At 39.2% G+C, this 25,460-nt stretch overlaps 3 protein-coding genes across 3 annotated transcripts in view; all 3 read left to right on the top strand.

Moving 5' to 3' along the window:
• The first annotated feature begins 939 nt into the window (after nt 1-939).
• On the top strand, nt 940-9,764 carry slc39a8 (solute carrier family 39 member 8). Its single transcript, XM_005746489.1, has 8 exons — nt 940-1,673; nt 2,189-2,351; nt 3,303-3,472; nt 3,619-3,741; nt 4,463-4,624; nt 6,135-6,342; nt 6,756-6,940; nt 8,802-9,764. Exons 1-8 carry the CDS (start codon nt 1,449-1,451, stop codon nt 8,946-8,948), a joined length of 1,383 nt encoding a protein of 460 aa, XP_005746546.1. The 5' UTR covers nt 940-1,448; the 3' UTR covers nt 8,949-9,764.
• Nucleotides 9,765-10,318: 554 nt separating this feature from the next.
• On the top strand, nt 10,319-13,499 carry LOC102213038 (probable N-acetyltransferase CML1). Its single transcript, XM_005746488.2, has 2 exons — nt 10,319-10,462; nt 11,626-13,499. The coding sequence occupies exon 2, from the start codon at nt 11,637-11,639 to the stop codon at nt 12,297-12,299; it is 663 nt and encodes a 220-aa protein (XP_005746545.1). The 5' UTR covers nt 10,319-10,462; nt 11,626-11,636; the 3' UTR covers nt 12,300-13,499.
• A 3,255-nt stretch (nt 13,500-16,754) lies between these two features.
• The window catches only part of dctn1b (dynactin 1b), a 31,632-nt gene continuing 22,926 nt past the window's right edge, over nt 16,755-25,460 (top strand). The window contains exons 1-3 of the mRNA XM_005746558.2: nt 16,755-17,214; nt 22,459-22,710; nt 24,844-24,922. Of these exons, the coding sequence (XP_005746615.1) occupies nt 17,182-17,214; nt 22,459-22,710; nt 24,844-24,922 (364 nt within the window). The 5' untranslated portion in view covers nt 16,755-17,181. The remainder of the gene's footprint in view (nt 17,215-22,458; nt 22,711-24,843; nt 24,923-25,460) is intronic.

The following is a 25,460-nucleotide window of genomic DNA, read 5'->3' as shown; positions in this document are numbered from 1 at the left end:
AGACCAGTGGAAATCTGAGCTTTGGTCTGATGAGTCCAAATTTGAGATCTTTGCTTCCAGTGGTACTGGTACATTGCACAAGGTGAAGGGAATAACGACTAAGAAGAACTACCTCCAAAGCATTAAATTTTTACTTAGATCAGTGGCTAGATGTTTAAAACTTGGACAAAAATGACAGTCATGACTAAACCCATCAAAAGTGGTTTTGAAATGGATCAAGCAGGCTAACACTAAGCTTCTAGAATGGCCTTCCCAAAAGGTACATGCCAGGAACCCAACCAATTTAAATAAATGATCTCAATTCCTTCAAGAAGGATGATCAAATATCCAAACAATTATGTCAGAAGCTTGTTGATGGCTACAAAAAGCATCTGATGAAGGTGCAACTTGTTATAGGACATTTCACCAAATATTAGTGGGCGGAGTTATGAGTGTATTTGAGTTCAAATACATAAAAATCTCAACTTCTGCACCTAATTCTTGTTTTTTTAACAACTGTACCCATTATTTAGTTACTGTATAGTAAAAAAAAATCCAGGATGAATGAGAAACCATGTCGTAACAAATTATATTGGTAAGTTTTCCCAGTTTGAAGATGTGGTAGAGGATAGAGAGGCAGACACAACTAACAACAAATTATCATTTATTGAGATTGTAGGTGGAAAAGTCAGATAAATAAACTGCACCACAAGTTAAAAGTCCAGCTGTCTTTCTCCAGATCTCCACAACACAAATGTTTTTTCTGTACCACTAAAGCAGTGTTAAAGTGAGGTGGCTCACGCAGTATTCTATCACTCGTAATTTTTTACATATTACAAACTTACTGCCTGTATCCTGCGTTGTTCATGAGATGCCACCGGAGGGCGACAGAAATACCTAAAAAAACAAAAACAAATCACATGTTTATGTTTACCTCCAGCTGTTTCACCATTGATCAAAAGGACGGGGCCACAGCTGTGAGCTGAGCAACTCTGAGTAAGATATCCCACATGCGCTTTCTGTTACCTCACACAGATAGTCACCGAGACAGAAACACACTATTTTTCCCCTCTTGCGTGTGTGTTTGTGTGGCTCTGTGGGGAGAAAGTCAGTCACAAAAGAAAGTACTCAAACAGTGAGCGGACGCTGTCGACCTCCACCTCCGTTTTTTCCTTTCATGGCTGATCTTTGAACCTCGTTAACTCCACACAGATCACTCAGAGCACAGCAGCGGAAATTGTACCTCTATAATAATTTAGGCAACTGGATAAAACCCCGATATCTCCGACCCTGGAATGGATCTGCCTCTGCGCTGCGTGCGGTTTCCACGGACAGCCTAATTCTTGTTTCCTGGAGGATCAGTGAAATGCTTTGAGTAAAGCAGAAGTAAAAAAAAAAAAAAAGATTTATGTCCACTAGAAGAAACTACATCGCGTAAAAGTAGAAACTACATCGCTTAAAAGTAGACAATGTTGAACCTCATATGTTTTCTAACGTGCGTCTTGGCTTTTATCACAACTTCCCAGAGTGTGCGTGGGAATGTCACTGATGGAGACGCGTTTTTGGAGAATATTATCCACTACTATGGTGAAAATAATTCCATTACAACAACGAATCTTGAAGATTTACTGCTGTTGATCTCAGCCAGACGATCTGACTTAATAAGTAAGGAAAATCCACTGGAAGAGCAAGAGGTACAAACGTATTCTATTTCCTATATACTGCAGTTTTTATTATTTAAACTTATTGATCATTAAAGTTGCTTACGACCAAGAATGTTTCTCTGGGGCTTACAACCACACACTATTTGACCTTGCATGTAATCCTTGAAATATTGTGTAGCAATGATATATGAGTAGTCTTGTAGTGTAATTACTCATTTCTTACCCCCATATATGCAATTATAGAACATTTTAACCTTTATTTTATTACTTTTTATTATCATTATTTTTTATTTATTTTACATTTTTACTCAGTTCCTCAAAGTTTCTCCATGTGCCATATGGCATAAATGACCTTACACTTTCATTAGTGAGCAAAATTGTCTTCAAATATTTCTTTACTGCATGTCTCTTCTGCCACTTATAATGAAAGTTTTAATTACACAGCATATAAGTACATGCATCACAAAGGGCTTCAGAAAAGAAGCTGGTACATTTATATTTAAATGCATGAAAATTATGTCTAATAACAACTTTCTGTCCCTCAGTGTCTCTCTGCAAAGCAGATCTTATCCCAGTTTGGCTACAATAATGTCAGTCAGCTGACTGTGGAACATCTGGAGAAGATCTGCCCTGCTGTGTTGACCCAGGTGCTGCTGCCTTCCTGCCCTTACATTGCCCCCGAGGCACTGATTCATGTGGACTACTCTGGTGAGCCAAATCATCCCAACGTGTCTATTTGTCAAGACCTCTGTAAATTAAATAATTTGCCAGGGTTTGCTTGTTTACTTGAATTGGGTCAAGAAAATTTTTGTGGACAGTCCCATTTATGGCGAATGATTTTTAAAGCTGCTGTTGATGGGGTTTTTCTTTCTTATACTGACCCTGATAAAGAAAATGTGGGACATTCTTGATTCTGATTGCTTAGAGATGGTTTGAGAATGGTAATAATAATTTATTCCTGCTGGACAGTGCAGAAGAAGAACGTTGTAGTTGTGAAGCTATAACGCGCCACATTGTCGGACTCACGGAGCCACTGACCTCGCAGATATCGGCCATATCAACAGTCCTGCTCAGTGCTGTTGACACAGTTATAGCCAACTGTGACTGTTGTTCAGCATGTTGTTCCCGAATCATGCTGTTTCCTCTGCTGGCCTGAGAAGAATTTCTCTCAGGCAAATAAATAGTAATAGTATGTTTTAAAATCTCGAAATAAAAGAGGCCTGGCACTGAAAATAAGAAAATCTATTCACCATTAGATTATATTTAAGAAAAGTAATTTGTGCCCACATTAAAATAATAACTTATATCGTCATATTTCACTAAATAGCATTATTGCTGGTCTAATAACAATGTCTGGCACATTTATTGAAGTTCTTTTAAAAAAAACTGGCAATTTTTCAAAAACAATAAAACACACACATTTGCAGATGGTGTTACAAATGCATTTAAGAAGGTATATTTATTTCTGCAGGCGAGTTTGGTTAGCTAGGGTTTAATACTGCAGTGTTTCACAGGTTGCACATTCCAGGTTCTTGTCACATTGCCAGGCCCCATTTTAGTAGGTATGTTGGAGGTATCGAGGCTGCATTTAAGAGTCCAGAAAGAAGTAAAAACCTTGAATTCTCGAGAACCTTTTCTTCTTGTTTTGTGCCGTGACAGTGTGGGGTTATGGGTTTCTGGCCGTTACTGTGATCAACCTGGCATCCCTGCTTGGTCTCTTGCTCATCCCGTTCATCAAGAAGCCTTATTTCCCCAAAGTGCTGACCTACTTCATTGGTCTGGCCATCGGGACGCTTTTCTCTAATGCTGTTCTTCAGCTCATACCAGAGGTTTGTAAATGGATGAGTGAGTAAAATTAAGCTTGTCACTGGTTTTTTGAGAGATGTTTAATTGTTTCATAGAATAATACCTATGAATGCACACACACACTCTAGAAGTCTTCTCTGCACCACTGACATTCTCGTTTTTTCCATAGGCCCTGGGGTTTGATCCTAAAGTGGATCACTATGCGACAAATGCAGCTGCAATATTTGGAGGGTTTTACCTCCTGTTCTTTGTGGAAAAGATACTGAAATTATGCCTCCGGATGGACCACGAGGTAAGATAACAGTGCAGGAAGTTTCTCAGGTTCAAAGCACTATAATGTTGTCATTCCCTCCTGTTTTACATCTGACATTGAGTATGTCTGTTTTATTGGATAATTTGATCACTCTAATAACACTTCAAGGTAGTCATGTGTACATAAATAATTTCTTATCAGAAATGACACGCGAGATATTGAAGTTCACAGCAATTAGGTGCATGTACAGTTTGGACAGTGACACAGTTTCTGCAGTATGTGCACATTACAGTGACTAGACTGACTGTTTTAAAATACACTATGATGATGTAGTGAGGCAAATCTGCAAAATCAAAAATGTGTCATTGTCTCATTATTCATGGATCTAACTGCATGCTGACCTTATTATTTGAAACCCAGCCCATGTTTAGCACGAGTAATCGTATATTTAGGGCACATTTAGGGCAAAAGTCCAACACTGAAATCTTTATCTTTTGGGTCATCCACACGTGATCACTCAAAGAGTGTTCAAAGAGCAGTCCAAAAGTTGTACAAAAGGAGAAAAGATGTGGAAAATAACAAAGCGGTAGTATGCAAAATCAAAACTAGAAGAAAAAGAAAACATGAGGAAACCCACCAAAACCATAAATCATGACACAGATAACAAGTAAACGCCTAAAATAGCCTAAATGTTAGGAGTTTTTAAGTTCCTGAAGTGGAAAAGGCTTCTTTAACCTGAATTTGATGTCTGTCTTTTTAGCACGGCCACAGCCACTTCACACTTTCAGAGACACCTCAGGAAAACTCTATCCACAACGGAGACGTGGTGGCAACAAAGGACTCCATCATTTTAACCGCCATCACCACCGTCGCTACAGACAAGAGCAGCCCAATCCTAGATACAAACGTGGAAACTTCTCAGGTAACATTTGACACGTGATTGCTCTTTAACAGCAGAATAAACTGCGCAGGTTTGGAAGCCAACAGGTATCAGCTCTAGGTCACATCAACCTATGGAACAATCAATTTTATAATCAAAGACATTTTATCTAGAGTAGCTCAAATGTTTTGTTTTTATCAGCTTATGATAAGATTGTCAATCTACTGAACCTCTGTTGAAATTATATCTACAGCATGTGTTTGATTGATAGAGACTTGCTGTCCAGCAAATTTTGCTATAAAAGACACACCTCACAGGAAGCAATCATGATATGCTGTTAGGATGTGTGATATGCATAAATAAATTGAAAAGGTAGGCAATATTTAAAAATATTTATTAAGCAGGAAGCGATAGCGCAGACATTTCGTTTTTTTCCTGGAGCCGTTTATTGAGCTGTTTTCAGGCTGATTGGCGTGTCTGTTAATATTTAACAACATTTCTTGTGTCATATGGAGGCCAAGCAAACAGACTTGCTGATGACAAGAAGGGACCAAGCAGCGAAACCAAGCTTCAGGTCTTTCCCCTCGGTCTAAACGCTGGAATTGTCAAGGGAGCACAAAGACTCCTTGTGTGCCCACTGCTAGTAAAAGGGGTTTATTGTTACTGCAGAATGTCTTTAATCAAATCCCAAAGGCGCTGTTTGTGTCCGCATGTTCTCAGGTTTCCTATTAACAGCACGCGTGCCATTATATGTGTAAGCGAGGAGTTGTGTGAGTAATGCAGTGCATCCACTTAGAGAAAATATTTCCTGTTTTCAATTAATCAGTATTATTCTGTGGGTTAAAGATGAAGACTCTTTCATGATTAAAGCCTTTAGTACCATCTTTATTTTTGGACTTTCTAGCTGCGTTACTCTTTCTATGACTGTGTAACTATCGCTCAACCTTGAGATCCAACTATTAATAGGACTGCTGATAAATTTCTTATAAACACACAATCATTTAGCATCATGTCCATGTTCTGTGATAAATGTCGTAAGAACTGGATGAAATCGTTTAATATCAAGATTTGTGTGTATCCTTTACAGTGGATTGCAACAACATTGGCATGAGCATCATAATTCAGTCAGAATTTAACATTCCAAACTAAGATGTCAAACTATATTAACGCTTAGTTTACTTTTTTATAATTATCCGAAACATTCACCAGCAGGGGCAGCATTTTCCTGGTGGGTGTGTTTAGTCTTTGATATGACTTTATAGCTATCCTCATTTCCTTAAAAGACTATGGCAGGTTTGTAAATAATAATAATAAGTTGTGTTGTTGTTGTGTTCTTATTCATGTGAGGTTCTATTTATCTGATCCTGTTAGAACAAGATCATTTTTATTGTGTCATGATAATATAAAACCTTAGAATTGAAAGAGGATGTGCTTTCCTCTCACTGTGAAAGTATGTGATGTAGCTACATGTTGTCTTTCACACTCACTATCAAAACACAATCAGGCATTAGTCGTAGCCGTGTATGTGTAACTTCTCCTGCCACTCTTCCAGGATGCCGAGGTGCCTGATGTCATGTGCCGCTGGTTGCGGGGCCAGCGCATCCGCAGCATCAAGACTGTGGCGTGGATGATAACTCTAAGTGACGCACTCCATAACTTCATAGATGGTCTGGCTATCGGCGCTTCCTTCACAGTGTCTGTCTTGACAGGGTTCAGTACATCCACTGCCATCGTGTGTGAGGAGTTTCCCCATGAGCTGGGTGAGTGATATGTAGCGGAAAATCAGTTTCAGCCCCCCTCATGAGTCATTCCAAACTCTGCTGTGCAGCCAAACTTTGCATTGAATGTGCCTGTACATCCTGTATCTATGGGCATGTAGAGACAAGCTGCAGAAGTGCCCCAAGAATACATGTTCTTAGAAATAATGGAAAATATGACTTGCAACTAAAAAACTTCAGAAAAGACATGAGTGGAAGGAACATGTATATATTTTACAGTTAGAGTTCAAACTTGCTTTCTGGGTATAAAAATGAAAATAAATCTTTTCATGAAATATACTGTAGCTCGCTTTAAAGGGGGAAATGTGACTAACAGACAAGACAGAAAGAAAAAATGTTGCTTTAAGTATAATGTTCAATCTGCTTGTGTAAAAGAGCTATTTTGTCCTCTCAAGGTGACTTCGTCATCCTGCTGAATGCTGGAATGAGCATCCCGCAAGCCATTTTCTTCAACCTGTTGTCAGCCGTGTCGTGTTACATCGGCCTTGTGTTTGGCATCCTGCTCGGCAGCAACTTTGCCCCCAATGCGATCTTTGCCATTGCAGGAGGAATGTTTCTGTATATCGCTCTGGCGGACATGGTGAGTTGAGTTCTCTTGATGGCAGATACAAAAAAAAGCAGAACCAACATTTATTTAGTCAGTCACTGGACTTCCCCAACATGTTCGAGGCTTCCACTCTATTAAATTACTGATGGGTTTCATGGTTGTCTGCATAGCTTTTTATGATCATTCAGCTCCATTGTCTTTGTTTTACAATGCACAACTTTTCAGCTTAAAATCGCTCGTGTTGAGTTTATCAGTGTTATTCCTAGAAAAAGTTGTGTGCTATCTGTGTGAAGCCTCTGATACCTGTAAACTCTGTGTACACTCCTCCTGTTCAAACATGCTGTGACCAAAATGGAGCATTAAGACAAACATTTCATGTGAATTAAAAGTAGAGAACATATTGGACCTATCTTTAGCAGATACTGGAGAGACTGTCAGCTGTGGATGGTTTGATAAAAAATTCAGTATGCCAGCTTATATAATATGATAATATATGTCAGTTACACTCTGTGACCACTATGTTAGGTACAGCTATTCAGCTGCTCGTTAACCTTGATTCATTTAGGATCAAAAAAGAACTGCTGAAGTTTAAACCCAGCATCTGAATGGTGATTTAAATTACTTTCAATGGTATGAGTTTTGCAGAAGGTGCTGATTTATTGGGATTTTCCTCCACAACCATCTCTAACATTTAAAATAAAATACCTTGTTGATATCAGAAATCAGAGGAGAATGCTAAGAGTTCTTCAAGTTGATAATAAGGTGGCAGTAATTCAAAACCAAGGTATGCAGAAGAGCATCTCTGATAGTCTTTAGAAACAAAAGGCAAAATGAAAGAACAGGAAACTGAGCCTGCAGTTTGTGTGGGCTCACCAATATTGGACAATAGAAAGGAAAATCTGGTTGGAAGAGCATGTCAACAACTTGAAACAACTATTAACAACTTGAAAACAGTGAGTTTGTGCACATATACAACTTGAAAACATGGGAAGGTGAGGGAGAACATTTCTTGACTCCTTAGTGAGCATTGTTTAAACATGGCAGACTACTATTACCAACCATCTCCACCCCTTTATGACCATAAAGGTTAATGCACCATGTCCCAAAGCTCAGATCTTCTGAAACTAGTTTCTTGATCAAAACAGTGAGTTCTCGGTACTCAAATGTGCTCCACAGTCAGAGCTCAATGTAACAGAACACTTTTAGGATGTGGTGGAATGGGAGATTCACATTATTGATGTACAGCTGTCCAGCTACAACTGAGTGATACCGTTATGTCAATATGCACCATAATTTATGAGGAATGTTTCCAGCAACTTGTTGAATCTATGCCAGTTTTTCTGAAGGAAAAAGACGCTGAACTGGTACTAACACCTAATACCTAATAAAGTGGCCAGCAAATATAGCAGTATCCTGGTAATATTCAAGTGTAGGTTTAAAATTAAGTCAAAAATACATATTTAATTAAAAGGTTCAGAAATGTGTATGGCACCAAGTAACCTTATATTTTCCTGTATTTCTGTAAGCTGTCAGTGCCTTTTCTACCTTTTAAGTTTGGTTAATTAAGGCCAGTGAAATAAAAATATTCACTGCAGTATTTGGTATTATAAGTACAATGTGTTGTGTGAAGAACTTTGTTTTTGTTCCTGTTTTGTTAATCAACTCAAACCTTCAGCTGTTTCATGTAAAGGAACGTATTTAAGAAGGGCAATTTATTTAGTTTTGGTTTTCATGGAATTTGTTAACAATGAGAAAACTTCCCTCGTTTCATATGAACCACATGAGAACAATATAACTGTAGCCATACAAACCTGAATATTTACACTTCTTCTTTTTATATTGTTGCTTCCCAAATCTAAACCTCAACCTTGCTAATTGCTATTCCTCATTTCAGTTCCCAGAGATGGACAGCATAGCACGGGAACAAAAAAAAACTTCTACGAAGATCGTTTTCTTCCTGATCCAAAATGCAGGGCTGCTAACCGGGTTTACCATCATACTTCTGATCACCATGTTCGCAGGAGAGATCAACCTGGGCTAGAGGACACAGAGACACAAGCTGGAAATAAAAATAGATTCGAGCTGCTTCTGTTTCTGCTCACAGCTCACAGAGCTGGACTGCAAAGTAAATTTAAAGTGAAATCCTGATGTTAAAAGTTAAAACAATACTTTTCTACCTTTGTACAATCAATATAGTGGAAGTGTTTACTCCATAAAAAGGGAATACCTTTACATCGTCATGTATGAAATCTAGATGTATTTTAAGGAGACAATAAATTATTTTTTCAGCCTTCATGTATTGTGAACTATTTTATTTTTTAACCTTTTCAGTGCTACACTGTAAACCAAATTTTTTGTTTCCCTTTGTGGCAGGAAAATGAAAATGTTTGACCTCTCTGACCTTTTCCAGGTTGTGTTGCTGCGGCTGTATTTCAAACGTGCAGATTTCTTTTCGCTGCCCTTTCTCGTTTAGGGATTTAACTGAATGATAATTACACCAAGACTGAACTGTGATTGATATAGCAACTCTTTTAATACAGCAATTAATGTAGCACAATATAACCTAGTTATTATGCTCCACTGGACAAAGACATATAACAAAAAAGCTTATCAGAATATGTTTTCTTACTTTTTTATGAGCTCTCTTCATTATCCTCAGGGTGACCTGACAATGGAGTGATTAGGACACATAAGACATGGGAGCAAATGCCTTCAGTGGTGGTTCCTGTTTAGCTGGGCTGTCTGCTCCCCTATCCATCCTCTAAATACCCTCATTTCCCATCTCTCTTCACTGTCTTTGTTAAGTTAAAGCATTCAAATATTTTCAGAAATGAAATAAAAAGTGATTATCGTAATATGTGTGACACTTTAAAAAATAAATTACTTTGCAATGAAAATTTTTAAAAATGGTTTCTATATACAGACTATGAAATCATGAAATGTACAAAAAAATGCTGATTACATAAGTATATGTGTATCTGAGGATATAAACAGTGATTGAGCAGAAGAATATTGCATATTAGGGCTATACATAGTTGGTGTGTGAGGACATCTTAATTTTTTAACTCATGAAGGTGAGTCTTCAAAACAATACTCTTAAGCAGTAACATGTATATGCAGTGTACTTCTGAATCTGCAATACAACTTACACATCACAGAGAAGGCTAGGGATACTATTTATCCTTGTAATGTAGTGAAGTTGTTTGGAAACGTAGCAGGAAACCTGGCAGTGCACCACTGCAAAACTGTGATATTACAATGATATTGCAAGTAAAGATTTAAACTTTACCCAACATTATCTCCATATCTGGAACAATATCTCCAAAAAGGCTGTAGCAACAGCCTAAAACAGTAACAGTAAAAATACATTAATACATTAAATGCATTATTATCAACCCTAAAACACTTTCACGCCAGCTTTCAAAGTTCTTCCGACGATCCCTGAATGTAGCACGGTAGACATGAGGAAGTAGTTTAGGAGCCAAGCGAAATGAAGGGCTTTTGACTTGGGGAAACTGAATTTACACTCCACTTTCAAGGACTGGCATAAAACAGGTAAGTCGCATTTATTTTGTGGTTTTTGTGAGTCATAAAATATCAGAGCAAACTGCAGTCCAATCCTCAGCGCCTTTGTGAGGTTAGCACTGATGCTAGCTTCTGTTGGCTAATCTGGATTGTTTATTCACCTTTTCTGAAAGGACACGACGAGTTTAATATGTGAACGTGTCCCGTCTAATATCTGGTCAAATAGCGGACAGTTAGCATTACTAAAGCTTATTTCGGTTTTGGGCTAACTCATGTGATGTGCCTTCAGGTGTGTTTAACGGACATTTCGATCAGAGATGAAACTGTTTAATTTTTAAAATAGCTTCCAACTCCAGCCACACCGTGTTTGTTTATTTATGTTTACACTGTTTATTCTGGTGCATACTTTACGAGTCATTTAAGCCAGCAGGGTTTTCTTAATCTTTGTGATGGTCGACATTTTCGCTTATATTTGGAAATAGACTACAGTCAACAGGATTTATAAAGGGGTTGCATATGAAATAAAGAAGAAACCTGTTCTGCAAGTGTCTTAATGACTCTGTTATTGTACTCACATTACAATAAATCAAGCCATCCGATGGAGGATTTCATTATTATTAACATTTATTTCGAGAATAAAGTCAAAATGTGGAGATTGCATTTGTTGTTTCAAGTGCCACGGCTGTTTTACCCTGTACAATATGCCTTGTGCAGAAGAGTTGGTGAAACAACGTGATCAGCTGTGTCTTAAAAAAGAGGTAACGGAACAGGGCATTTGCATCACGGGTGTGCGACCGATAAATCTGCAACAGCTGTGTGATGCTGTCGTGTCAACATGGACCAAAGAAGAAGAATTAAGGGAATTCTAAAGGCAAATCGGTGTCCCGATACCAGAAAGGTGTACCCAATAAAGCAGATGTTGAGTGTATTATCTCACTGAAATATATTGGTGTCTGTATTTTTAGGTTATAATTTCTGCAAAGACAAAATATATTTTTCTGGAAATTGAATTGCATTCAAGTGTTGATGATTAGATGTCTTTACTACCACTAATTACTACAGAAAATGATTGTTTTTGCCTGAGATAAAGAAAGCTTTTGTCAGAGTGAAAAAAGTGATTTTGTATTGCAGATTTGTTTGATCCCTGCTTGTATTTTGACATCTCTCATGTCTTTACCTCTGTGATTGAAAAGCTGAACGAGCCATGGACAACATTCAGATCCGGAAGTTTAATGATGAAGATGCTGATGTTGTGAAGGAGCTCTTCACCTTGGGGATGAGTGAGCACGTGCCTTCATCCTTTGTGCACGTTCTGAAGCAGCCGCTGACCCAGATGGTCCTCATGTGCATGTTCTGCGCTCTCCTGACCAGCTCTAAGTCCTTCTTGCTTCCCGTCTTGGCCGTCACCTTCTGCCTGGCTGGAGCCCGGCAGATGGTCGTCTACATGTTCAACAAATACATCGAATCCACGCTCAGAAAGGACCTCAACAACATCAGTGAGACCTACCTGAAAGGGAAAGACTCATGCTTTTGGGTGGCTGATAGCGATGGCCGGGTAGTGGGTTCGGTGGCTTGTCTTCCTGCTGAGGATGCTCCTGGTTGCTTGACGCTGAAACGCATGTCGGTCCGCCGCAGTCACCGCGGGATGGGCATCGCAAAGGCTCTGTGTCGTACAGTGGCTGAATTTACTCGCGACAGGGGTTACGGAGCTGTAATACTGCAGACTTCTGTGGTGCAGACAGATGCTCAGAAGCTGTACGAGCACATGGGCTACAAAAAGATAAGAGAGTTTGTCGTTCCAGAGTTTCTTGCCAAAATCCTAAACTTCACCCTGCTTGAGTACAGACTTGATTTACAGCAGGACTGAAGAATGGACTGAATCAGATATAAACACTGACAACCATTTCAGGGCAGCAGTACAACACATTTATCTAGTTCCTCCACTCTGTGTTTTCCCAGCATGTATTTGATTGAGGCAGAAACACTCTGGACAGGTCGGGCATGGGGGGTTGAGATGGGGGCGTGTTTACTCAACACTTGTAGAGCTGGTCCAGTTGTGTTTTCTCCTGTTTCAAACACACACAAGATCGTTACTGTTTTATTTGTGTGTTGTTTAGTTGGTTCCACAAAATGTTAAAGTAGAAAAACTCAGCTTTTGTTAAGGGTTTTGTGTTGATTTGTCATTTTATTTAACTTCTACATGATTTTAACAATAAATGTATACATCTGAACACAAAAGCTGCGATCACTTTTGCAGTGTTATTTCAAATCTGTTGTTTTTGCTCAGTCTGTGATGCATTGATCCAATACAGGAGATCACTAGAGGCCCTTTTAGTAACTTGGCCACAACAATCTCTGGTGTCATTAAAATATTCATAATAGTTTGGTTATAAATTTCTCTCACTGTACTTTTCTGTGTTCATAATTCTATTAATTTTGACAAGATCTTTAACATCACCAGATGTTAGCTAGGTCCAAACAATGAGAGAGCCTCCACTGTTTTTAACAGATGGCTCTACACTCTCACTGTTGCATGTCTCTCCTTACCTCCTCCATATATGTATTGAAACATTTTCTAATTTGGAATAATCTCTCCATCATCTCCTTCGACCTGTTACCACTGATTTTCAGTCCAGTTCTTATATCATTTGCCATGCCTTATCCTTGACAGCCACTTTTCCACTGGTCAGGTACAAAGACTGGACTGAAAATACAAGAAAAAGCAGTCAATGCCGACAGAAAACTTTAAAAGAACTTTAGAAACCTTGAAGAAGTATTCCTCAAGGCCCTCTTAAAAATGTTAAGATAGTCTGGCTGCTTGGAGTAAAATATAGATAAGTGAGGGGTAGCTTAGGACTTTTGCACAGTGGTGTGTAATGTTACAATGCATGCACTACTTCTGTTTTATCCAGAAATACACTCATATATGTACAAATCACTTAATACCTCTATGCATGGAAAACTACCTGAAGTCATCTTTATTTCTATGGTCCTCTGAGCAGAGTGTTGAGACTATAGATTGTACTGCTGGAGGCCCAAAAAGGAAGCTGACAGCTGTTCAGCCCAACAGTGTCTACTGTGGGCCAGGGGGAGGTTGTGGCTGCAGGGTGAAGAACCCAAACAGATATTTTGGGTCACTGCTTTGGTTTGAGTTGCTATATGCCTCGCTGTAAATGACTACCACCTCAATGATGCTCACCTGTGTCAGGTTGTTGTTTTATTCCTTAAAAAAATAATTAAAGCTGTGAAGAGTATTTTTGTTTCATTTAAAATTTATACTTAAATTGTGATATAAGGTACTTTTGTACTTGCCTGTAATCAGGAAATAAGTACAAAATAATGCCACGATAAATAGCACAAAAATGACAGAAAAAAGCAAAATTTAAATTAAAAAGTTATTTCATTTTTTATTGATATAGCCTCAGTCTGTATGTGTTTAAACCGTGTCATCTTTGTGCTGCTGAGCTCGTTTAAATACTTGAGTTTTCATCGGGCCCCTGAGTTTGTGTCAGGCGGGCTGAGTCAGGCAGCAGCTCGGCCACCTCGAAGCGGATGTGTCCGGCCAGACCTCCATGGATGGATGTAGCCTGTCAGGGACGAAGCGGAGCAGTTAGCAGGATATTTTGACGTAAGCAGGTAGGTATTAGTGCATATTTATCATCTGACCGTCGGGGTTTTAACTCAGAATACACACACACACACCTGTCTTAAACTATAAGCTTGTGGGGTTTCTTAATATTATCTCTTGGATATTATTATTTTTATTCATTTATTGAAATTGCCAAACGAAGCTAACGAACGTTGCTGCTAGCAGCTGATCAGGGAGTGTCTGCCTGACAGCTGACAGCACCAAATGTGAGCGTTAAAATTAAGGTTTAGTATTAGTTACAGCTGTTAAAATTAAATGTTCTCACATTAAAACGACTAATAATGAAGAACATGGCAAGTGTAATGAGCCTTGCTTGCTATTAAGGCGGCTGTGTCGATATCCAATCCTAAAGGGATGATTATTCTCGGTTAAATTAAATAATCTTCTAATCCAGATTGTTTTTCTTAATTTGTCATCCAGTTTGGTTAATCTGTCGGGAGAAAATGTCCTGTAGGGCTTCAGCCACACCCATGCTGTGATTTATTGTGATTACCAGCAGAAGCAATACGCAGAAATGTATATAGTTATTATTTTAATGTGTAGTAGTATCTTAATTCTTTCCCAGTAATACATGTATAAATAAGATATCATTGTATGTCCCGATTATTGCAGCAGAATTTCAGCCTTCAGTAGATTTTATACACACTAGATGGCACCAGATTACATATGTAAACATATGGTACAGACTATAGACATGCACACTATAAATACTTTATACCAGTTTATACTAAGGGTGCTTTGTGTTTTATGCACTCAAATCCTAATTGAATGCATACAGGGTTGAAGTGCTGGCTTTACACAACTATTCAACTGATGACCTACTTTTCTTTTATGCATTGTTCAGTGATGAGACCATCCTGAATATCATTGACATGCAAGCATTACAGGCTGTAATTCCCCCAGTATTCTCCAGCAATTAGACACATTTAAAAACAGTGTTTGAAAAAAAGGTTTGCATGGTCACATCTGCTGTTTTAATCTCACTTCAAATAAACTTGAGTGACACTGCTCAACTACACTGATTACAATTTAAATGTATAATTCAGTGACTCAAGTAAGTCCATTAATTATGTTTGTTATTCACATAAAGATTAATAAACCAAGCTAAAAATAATCACAGTAACCTCAATATTTCCTGACCTAAAATGAACAAATTATTTATTCAATTTATTTCAGTTAGTTTCTTTTCTTTAACGTAGTGTCTCCTTTTAAAAATGGTCACCTCTAAAACTCTACCTGGATGATGCTGCAGTTTCTTTTTCAGTCGACCGTCAGCTGCTGTGTCCATATTGGCAAAATTTGTGTCATATAAGCCAAGCTTGTGCTAAATAAAAGCTGCCTTGGAGCAATAGTTATGCTCGTTTTTACCTTGTTGAGTGATATTGATTTGTTCCTCCCGGACAGACAGACAGAGGTGCAGTGTGGCTGTAATTTTCCTGCTTAAAATCCCAGAGTGTCACCTCTGTTCCTGCGTCCTTCCCGTTCGCTGGTCTGAATGGGCTCAAAGCAGCAGCACCGCCTCTTTCTCAGTTTCTCTTCCATCATCTTCTATAAGGAGGACGAGCTTTGAATTAGACTGTCTGCTAGTCTTTAGAGAGATAAGAGGCTCCCCTTCTCTATTTCTTCCCACAAATGCCCAACACCCCCGTTTTTTGGTTCTGCCTCCATCATTTGCATAAAAGGGTGCAAAGACACTGCAGAGGTTTGTTTTGTCCCTAAACATCCCCAGCTATCCCCCAGCTGAAATATTAGTCTGTGGATTGCATATATGGCTGGTTTTTGTTGTTATCCTGGCCCATGTTTGTTGCTGAAGCTTAATATGTCCTGCATCATTTTGAAAGGAAAAATATTCTCCTCTTGAAGGCTTGGGTGCCAGCGTTTCTCATCAGCCTCTAAGCTGAAAGCTTTTACACAGAAACCCTGCAGCGCTTGCTTCCATTGCAAAGAGATGACAGCAGAGAAACAGAGATGACTGGGAGTTGAAAAGCTCCAGCCATGCAGTTAGCAGATAAAAGAACTAATCCTTGCTCTGTGATGGGCCACAGTTTTAGGCTGGACCCTAATGCAACCTCTGCTGCTTTTTGCTTACAATGTGCTGTGTTATGGAGCATCACCTGGACCTTTTGTGTTCAACCACAATGAAACAGCAGTTGATTAACTTGAACTGGTTCACCTCCCACTGGATGAAAAATGCTTAGCACCTGTTTTTTTCTTGACTTTCCTCCCCTCCCAGTTCTCACTCTAGCAGATGAAAGAAAGTGGAATGCTTTGTAATAAAAAAAGAACACACACAAAAAAACCCTGGAAATCCATTATAGGCTGCAGTGCAGCGAGAAATTAGGTTTAGTGTAATTTCAGCCTTTTCTTTTGATGTATTTACGACCCCGTATGTTTTTTCTTTTTCCATTCCCTGACTGATTAATCATAACTTGAGTCAATATTATTAATTTTTACCTTAAAAGTCTGTGTTGCCGAGGCTGAAAGTAGCCTTTGATCAGTGCACTCATGATAAGAAGTAAAAAACAAGCCTGAACCTCTGCATCATCCTAAACAATGAGGGCATGCACGGGAATAATAGCTGTCTATTTTGAGAAGCATGTCTGCAGGCTTTAGGACCCAGCAGCACTGTCTGGGCCTAAACCACCCTCCCTCCTGCAGAAGCCAGCTTAGACACAGCACAGTGCAGTGCTGCCCCTCAGCTGATGCGCTCACAGCAGACCCAGCTTGGCTTTATTTTTCCCCGTCTTCATATCGCTGCTGTTCGCCTTTGGCACCTTTAATCAGAGGGCTGGATTGGCAGCATCCTCCCCAGCAGAGACTTCCTGATATGGTGAAAAAAGCTCCCGCAGACTTTGGCTTGTGGGCAGCAGAGAGGCGGGACGGTGGAGTTTTGGGAGCTCGGGCTGTACTGTGAGCAATAGGAGAGGGATGGTGTGATTCTGCGAGGAGACAGAGAGGAAGAGGTAGACGCTCCGGCAGCATCACTAAACCCCACTCCCCTCTCCTCGACCCCCTTCTGTCTGGCTGACGCTCTCCCCAATAACACGCTCTTTCAGTCAAGACTGGCAGTTTTGAGTGGGGGGCTCAGCAACCAGAAATCATGTCACACACTAGGAGGAATACGTACACCCGGGTGAGTGGATATATATATACGCTCAAGGTAGTTGAATGAACGGTCTGAGTGGCGTTTAAGTTTGTCCTGCTCTGCGGGCCATTGTTTCTGTAAGGTTTCTTTGATTTGTTTCACTCTGTCATCCCCTCCTTGTCAATTCCTGCCTTCAATAGGAGGGTTTCTAATCCATTTCACTGCTGCATTCCTCTGTCTGAATTGTCGCCTCTTTGTTCGGCTCAAATGCCCCTCTGGGGCAATATCAACATTGCTGCTGCGATGTTGAGAGCTCATACCTTTGCTATGACTTGACTCTGACGACCTGTGAACTAGTAGGTAGGTAGTTGGCTCGCTTTTTGTTATCAGCTAAACACACAATCCATGAGCCCAGAAGACTTCCTGTTTGTCATCCGTGTCTGAGTCAGGCGACTTTGCTGTCAATGGGAGGGATGACATCAGTGTGTGATCTTACATGTCAGCTTACTAAGCAAAAATAGCTCCTAGACTGTATGGATTTTAACTTATATGGAGGCGGTCTGTGGCAAGCACGCATATGACAGCTTTTCTTGCTTAAATACAACATCGTGCTGACAATCAGAAAGCTACATGCGTGTTTTTCATCTTATTTCAGCTTTAAAGTCAGTGCGAGCCTTGCGTGTGTTGTAAGAGTAGAGTGGCACTAAATAATTCAGCACGCCCTCCTTGGGTCTTCTGCCTCCAGCACATGGCAAACGGTTCTAAGCAATGACTGAACATCGGTGAATACATCATTACAGACTCGTTAGCTTTCAAGTTTTCATTATGACTTCAAGTATAATCCCCTGATGGATGTGTGATTGCAGATTGTTGAGCTGTGTTGCCCTGTGAAGCCATGTAGACTGAAGTGATTTGACGCTTTAAGTAAAAGCTTCGAGGACTCAGCTGTGACGTAGAAACTGTGGAAGCATCATTTATTGCTCATGACTAGTTAAAATGTCTCGCTCCATGTTGGTCATGAATTATAAGAGGAGTTAATTCGACTTTAAACAATTAAGGGGATCCAGGCTTTGAATAAAAGCTGCCACTTAAGTGAATATCAGCAGTGACTGTCTGACTTTGTGTGAGGAGCTATGGTTGTTTATAATAAAGATACATGTATGTAACTTTCATCCAGTGTGAGGTGAGTGCCTTTAAATCATTGAAACACCAACTTTATACTTAAATATGTTTTTCAAGCCAGGATTTTATGACCATTAAAATTCTTGGAGTGATTGTGCAAAGCGCTCCTTACTTTACAGCATTCCAATGTATACTTTGCAAAGTTTCAGTGACCTTACATTAGGGTACTGATTGTCTAAGACCTTTAGGCATGTGGTTTAACCAGATTTTATGTTTTAATGTTTTCATGAATACTGAAACTCAAGAATAATGCACAATGTAGTGGAAGCTTCATGCTTTATGTGGAGCAGATGATCAGATTAGATTTTGAAGACCTAAAAGCTAACAAGTTCAAACTTATACCAAATATGTAGTACGGTAAGCCACATGTTTGAATAAAGGGGTTTCCTTGAATGCATGAAATTATAATCCAGTTAACAAAATGTGTGTCTTGGTCCATAAATCACATCAACTGTTTTTGAAGCTTTTGCTATCTGAAGAACAAATGGCAGTCCAGTGTACTTGTGTTGATTTCTTTTGAAGAGAGTAGACACCTGTTCATAATACGTTTTGCCTTTATTGAGGACCTTCACTGTAGACGCCACTTTAATCACCATGCAGGCCAGAGAGGACATTAACTGAGGCTCACTAAAACAGGACTGGAAAACTTGTTCAGCTGGTGTTAACTGTTTGGACATTTTTGGAGCGAGTGTGTCACAGAAAACAAGAAGTAAAGTCAAATGTTTGAGGTTTATGTTTAGAACTAGAATGACCATAATGTACATTTGTGTTCAGAAATTTACATCGACTCATTGTGGACATACATGTCACAGGGCTTTGAATTATTTCTTTAAATTGTTCTTTTTGCAGAGTGGAATAATTGCACAGCATACATCTTCATTGACTTTAAAAGCAAGAACTGGGAACACAAGTTTAAATTTATTTTGGACTTTCTCTATTCCACACAGGGCAAAAAAAGTTACAACCACCTCCAGTTTGGTTAAATGTCCCTTGGCAGGTTGCACCTTGACCAGGTGCTTTGGCTGGATATTTGACAACATTTCTTGGAAAAATTGGTAGAGTTCATTTACATTTTAAACTGGTTTATTGTCTTCCTTTTGGGAAGGCTGTTCCAGAAACTTAATGTCAGCCTGCTTTTTTTAAATTCCCAACCAGTTTTGATGTGTGTTTGAGATGATTGTCCTGTTAGAATACTGTGTTCAAGTTTCAACCGTAGCTGTTGATTTGAGGTGAAGTTGAAGGATTTGGAGGTAGTCCTCTTCCTTCATTGTTCCATTAACTTTTTTCAGTGTACCAGTACCACTGTCAGCAGAACAGCCCCAGAGCATGATGCTACAGTTGGTACAGTGTACTTAGGTTTGAAAACCTCACCTTTACTCTTTCAAACATATCTTTTGTCGTGACCAAATAGTGCTGTCTTTGTTCTGTCTGACCAAAAAACCTTTCTCCAGAATTAGTTTGATTTATTAATGTGGGCAGCTACAAATTTAAATCAAGCTTAAAGGTGTTGATTTTACACAGGCCCAATGTGTAGTGGATTTGAAGCAGAGGTTTCTTTCTTGGTCGGCACAAAAGATGGCTCTTAGTCCATTGCAACGTGAAACTGGCTTCACTGTGGACAGTGACGCTGTCATGTTGTGCTGTGTGGAGGGCAGGAGATTGGACCCAAATGCAGGACTCGGAAAAGGTTAAACTAAAGTGCAGCATTTATTGCTGGAAGAACTCTTCATGAATACAGGGCAAAAAAACAAGAACTCAAAGCACTAAGCATTACCTTGGAAACTGGAAAGTTAAGCTTTGAACGGAGAACTAGAAAACTATCGTAACACAGCGGTGAAGACACAACAGGGAAAGGGTACGACGTGACAACAAGCTGGGGATGACAGGGGTAATCAAGAAACAGGAGACAGTAGGGAAACACAGCTGGGACTAATTCTGCAGGATAAGACAAGGGAAGCAACACAGAATACAGACACAGACTTTCAAAGTAAAACAGGAAGCACAACAACTGAACTTACAAACTCAGAGACCCGATACTGACACTGTACAGAGGGAACTTAGACAGGAGATGTGGGACCAGGGCAGGCACCGAGACACAGACTAGACACTAAACAGAGGGAGCACAGAAATCAAACCTAAGAACTAGCAAATTTTAATAAGAATTAATCAGAAACATAAGCAACTCTTAATCAAAACAAAAACACTGAGTCAGCAGTCCCAGGACCATGACAGATGCTTGGTGGTTCCTGTAGTTTTCAGCTCATGGCAGGCTTGAGCCTTGGTGGTTCCTGGGTTGATCCTAACCAATTTTCCCACAACTGATGATAACAGTTTAGGTCTTTTTCCAGACAAAGGCAGAGTGGTGACTCATCCAAATAACATCGGGATCATCAGGTCAAGCAATTGTACTCATTCTTCGATCTTCACTGAGTTTGTTCGACTTTAATACTGTGCCTATGTGACTATTGGGCAGTCCAGTGAGATGCAGACAAAGCAAAACTATCAGTTCCTGTCAGTCATGATCGCTAACGACAAGTTAATAGGGCTTGGCATTATCAAGTTAAAAGACACAGACCTCTTTTTAGAACCTTCATCACCACTTGTTACCAGATTTGAGCGAGTTTATGTATAAATATTAAAGCTGTATACTTTTCAACATGCGTAGATTACAGTTATTCCAAAATAAACTAGATAAAAAAACTTGTGCACGCAACTCTTGTTTGTTAAAGTCAGTAAAGATGTACGATGTACTATCATTCCACTCTGAAAATGAACACTTCTAAGAAATCATTAAAAGCCCCAAATTAACATAACAGCACAGCTTCTTGCAGCAGTAGTGACAGCAGAGGATACAGTGTCTGTCGAAGAGTCTTCATGCTATAGGTGTTTTTCTGTTTTTGGTTAAACTTTCACAAAGGTTTTTGTGTAGTTTAACCTTTAAGTTAAACAGCAACACATAGACAGTGTGTGTTTAGCTGAAGCAGAGAATGATATCTGCTCCTCTCTGCACTGTTCTGCTGAGTCACCATCAATTCTAGGACATTGCTCTGTAAATTGGGTTATGCAGCATTATTTGATTACAAAATATTGTAGCTGAAGCCAATTTGAAAACGTTCTTGTGTGCATTTTGTTCTTCACACATCCAAATTGCATTGTGACGTCTCAGGTGTTTGTTGCCATGGAATTACGATAAAATTTGCCTCCTCAGCTAGAAAGAAAGAGCAGTGCTGTTCAAGCGTGAACTGACATTTAGAGAGAGCAGCATCAGGATGAGGCCTGGTCCTCTGTCCCTCAAAGGTGAGCCACTGTGTACCGGGATGGTCTCATAAAAGCACCCGCTGTTGTATCACCCAACCAACCCTAATCCCTGAGCTAATGGGTCTTTGCTACAGTCACACTAGGGAAAACAGTGATTGGAAACAGCAACTTGACCAAAAATTACTATTAACATGTGCAATCATCTTGCAATATTGTTGCCTGTTAAGGTCGGCGACCACGCCTGTGACCACTCGCGGTCAGTTACTCTCTTCTAAGGGTCTTAGGTGCATCAGGAGTGCAAGAAAATAACAATAAGACTGAGTCAGTTTGCTGTCAGTCTGCTATCAGATTAAATTGGGTTAAGTTGGTAGTTACATGCAGTTGTTTGTTATAATGTGATGATTAACTGTGATAAATTGGGGAAAATCACAATTTCAAATTCATTTGAACTTTTTATTTTATTTTTATTTTTTAAAGAAATTCAGACGTTCCCTCACAAATTGTGACAGAGTTTCTGCATGACTATGATTTAACTGCAAAAGGACACAAGTGTTTGGCGACCTTACTTTTATATAGAAATATAACCAGAACACAACCAGTTCAGTCATCTTGACAATCTATTGAATGTGAAACATCAATTTTTTGCAAACCTTTGCCAACACAATGTGGAAAATGGTTCTTTCAAAGTAAACTAAACAGTAGCATTTAACATAAATACATTAACCTAAATCTAATGCTAAACATTAAATACCTCTTAATACCACTCAAACTAAATCACCTGTGATGTTGAGCTGATTATAAATGCCTGTTTTAACAGCCCAGGTCTGTGTTTTCTTTCCTCATCCCACCCAGACCACCAGCAGTGGCAGCAGCAGGATGAGCTCAGACGGGGGCGGGCGGCCCGTCAAAGTGGGCTCCCTGGTGGAGGTGATTGGGAAGGGGCAGCGTGGCACAGTGGCCTACATCGGGACCACCCTCTTTGCCTCTGGAAAATGGGTGGGGGTCATCCTGGATGAAGCCAAGGGCAAAAATGACGGCACCGTACAGGGAAAGCGTTACTTCACCTGTGAAGAGAATCATGGGATTTTTGTGAGACAGTCACAGGTAAATACAGGTGTATTAGGTAAATGTCTTTACCCCAGTTATTTTTTTTAACACATAAGAGATTTTGTTTTCCTTTTATGTGGCACAGTGTGCTGTGTGTGTGGGCTGATATTTTCCTTTATTGTCTTCTGTGGTGCTTTTGTTTTTTGTTGCTTCGGGGTCTTTGGTTATTCTTTTTGATCTGCAATAGCTCTGAGTTTCTCTCCCTCAAAATTCTGCATAATGTGACCATAATTCAACTATAGTGACCTGGAGGAGATGATAGAATAAACTAAAATTGCAATAGTTTAACTTTTTTGCTACTTATGTTGTTTGTTTTTTTGTAAATTAAAACTTCTTTCTTGTGAAACAGTCCATCTATATTCTTAACTGCTGAACCTGATCAGAGTTGCAGAGGGTTTAATTCAGTTCCATTTTATTTACATAGAACTAATGCACAGCAACAGTTCAAGCTCAGAGAAACGGGTATAGGTGTACAATATGCTCTAAATAAAGAGATCTTCACTCTGTCCTTACATGCATTAAATATTCATTAATGGAAGCTTGGTTATGCTTACGTCATCCAGCTGTGCCTGTAAATAACTTTGTCATCCATCATTTGATCTATAATAACATGTTCAAGGTATTTGACCTTATTGCAGACAGCGTTAATATCTGAGTATTCAAATTCTGGAAATACTAGGTGTTTATCTCCTTAGTTCTATAACCATGTGTATATGTTCCACACCATGAGGAGAACATATGTGAAGGAGCTGCTGGCGACCAGCGGTACGAGGACACAAGATCATCTGCATACATAATATGGTTCAGAATATCTAGAATATTATCAACCATGCACACAGTTTTACAGGCACGCAAAATCTTCAACCAAAATATTAAAAAGAACCGGGTTAAAATTCTTCCTCCTCTAACACTATTAGGGCTGAAATGCTGTCTCTTCATTTTACTTGTAACGTCTGTTTGGAATAGAAATAAATCAGAACTCTCACAATGTATTCAGGCATCCCTTTATGCCTCAGCTCAGCAAAATAACTCTGTTTTACACAATCAAAGGTTTGCAGGCATAGAAATAAAACAAATACAAACTGATGACTTCTTGTGTTTATAATTTCCTTCAAAATATACATACACAGACCAGTTCCATGTTTGGGTTTAAATTTAAAAAATGTATTTATCCTGCAAAAGTCTTTCTGAAATATTATACTGGCTAAGGTTATGGACCTGTGATTATTACGATGGCTTACTTTACCTGTTTTATCCTTCATAAGTAGCGCTAAGAGAATAGGCCACACTGAGTCTGGCAATAAATAAATAAATCTGTTTGGGAGGAGCAAGTTTACAGTGAGGTTTATGTTAATCATATGACTGTAATCTACATCTCTAGGGTTGCCAACCTAATGTGGAACTGGACTGTTACTACTAAAAAGAAAAGGTCAAAAGATTTATTGAAATAAGTGATTTAGTTTTGGAATAAATGGTACCTGCAGGATATCTCTTATGTGTGGGCACATAATAATAAACAGTCAGTGTAATGTAACTTGCAGTATTGTCACATCTGTCTTTGTGACTGTCAGTTTAATTCTATTTGTTTTAGTGCTGGGACAATTTTACGGTAGCTTATTATGATCAAATTACACAAAGTTGTTGCAGTCATCAAATCAGAACGAGATGTCTACATTGCTGAATCCAAACACATCAATCACTCTTTGGCTGCTCGTCAAATCCATCCACTTCAGGGCTAAAAAATCATTACCAATTAATGTGATGGTGGTTGTACTTAAATGTTAGCAGAGAACAGTTTATACTTTGTGTGTTCTGTTACAGTTACCAGTAACTGTTAAAGCTTTTTACCTTTTGACTGTGCTGAAAAAAAGTGATACGAATTTAATGCTAAAAAGAAACATCAAACCTATGTAGAATTACACGTTTATGCATAAGATTCAGCTTTACTGTAGATTAGCAGTTGTGTCACTAATCCTCTTCAGCGTGTCTCCTGCTTGGCTTAAAAGGCTCGCTTGTGGCTCCCCTTTTGCGATATGCCTCTTCTTCTCTGTCACCTCTTTCATTTAACAGCAGCACTCACAGTTGTGTTTTTGGAAGACATGACTAAACGTCTCTCTCCCGCTGTCTCAGATCCAGCTGGTAGATGATGGGGCAGACACAACCTCTCCTGAGACACCTGAGCCCGGCACTGGCAAGGTTCCCAAACGAGGTGAGAACGCACACACACATCCAGATGGTCATATTTGCAGGTCGTCTTTAGTATTCTGCTGGTACTGCTTTATCAGTAAAATTAAAAAAAAAGCCCAAACACAGTAAAATCCAGTCTATCCTGTCCTTATAGAGCCTGATAGTAAGTGTGCATGCCATATTTGAAACCAATAAGCAGGGTTTATTCTCACCTGCTCTCCTGCTGTAGTTTAGATAGACAGCTGAAGATCTAAGATATAAAAGCACTTTGGTACATTTAGTATCTTATTACAGGGATGCTGCCTGGTTTTACTTATGTGATGAGTGAATAACAAGTAAAAATTGTGGATTTGAATCCCACGTACGGTAAGTTAGACACCAGCAGATGTCAAAATCTTTATCGGTGGTTGTTTTAAAGTGCTTTATAAATAAAGGTGATGATCGTGCCACAGTTTAAACAATAGCTGTTCTCTTTATTTAAGAGTACTTTGCTATATCTTGAGCCACCCCTCATATCTTTGTATTTGTCTTCTAAGGAGCCCGACTTTTTTGCAAACCTT

This window comes from Pundamilia nyererei, unplaced genomic scaffold, assembly GCF_000239375.1.
Source record: "Pundamilia nyererei isolate P.nyererei 1_Seehausen unplaced genomic scaffold, PunNye1.0 scaffold00179, whole genome shotgun sequence".
Taxonomy (NCBI): Eukaryota; Metazoa; Chordata; class Actinopteri; order Cichliformes; family Cichlidae; genus Pundamilia; species Pundamilia nyererei.
The sequence above is the reverse complement of the archived record's forward strand: the minus strand, read 5'-3'. Positions and strand labels throughout refer to the sequence as shown.

Coding starts and splice junctions, on each gene's coding strand:
- slc39a8 (XM_005746489.1), top strand. CDS start 1,449: ATGTTGAACCTCATATGTTTTCTAACGTGCGTCTTGGCTTTTATCACA. Junction 3,473..3,618: donor TTCTTCAGCTCATACCAGAG/GTTTGTAAATGG, acceptor TTTTTTCCATAG/GCCCTGGGGTTTGATCCTAA. Junction 6,941..8,801: donor ATATCGCTCTGGCGGACATG/GTGAGTTGAGTT, acceptor TCCTCATTTCAG/TTCCCAGAGATGGACAGCAT.
- LOC102213038 (XM_005746488.2), top strand. CDS start 11,637: ATGGACAACATTCAGATCCGGAAGTTTAATGATGAAGATGCTGATGTT.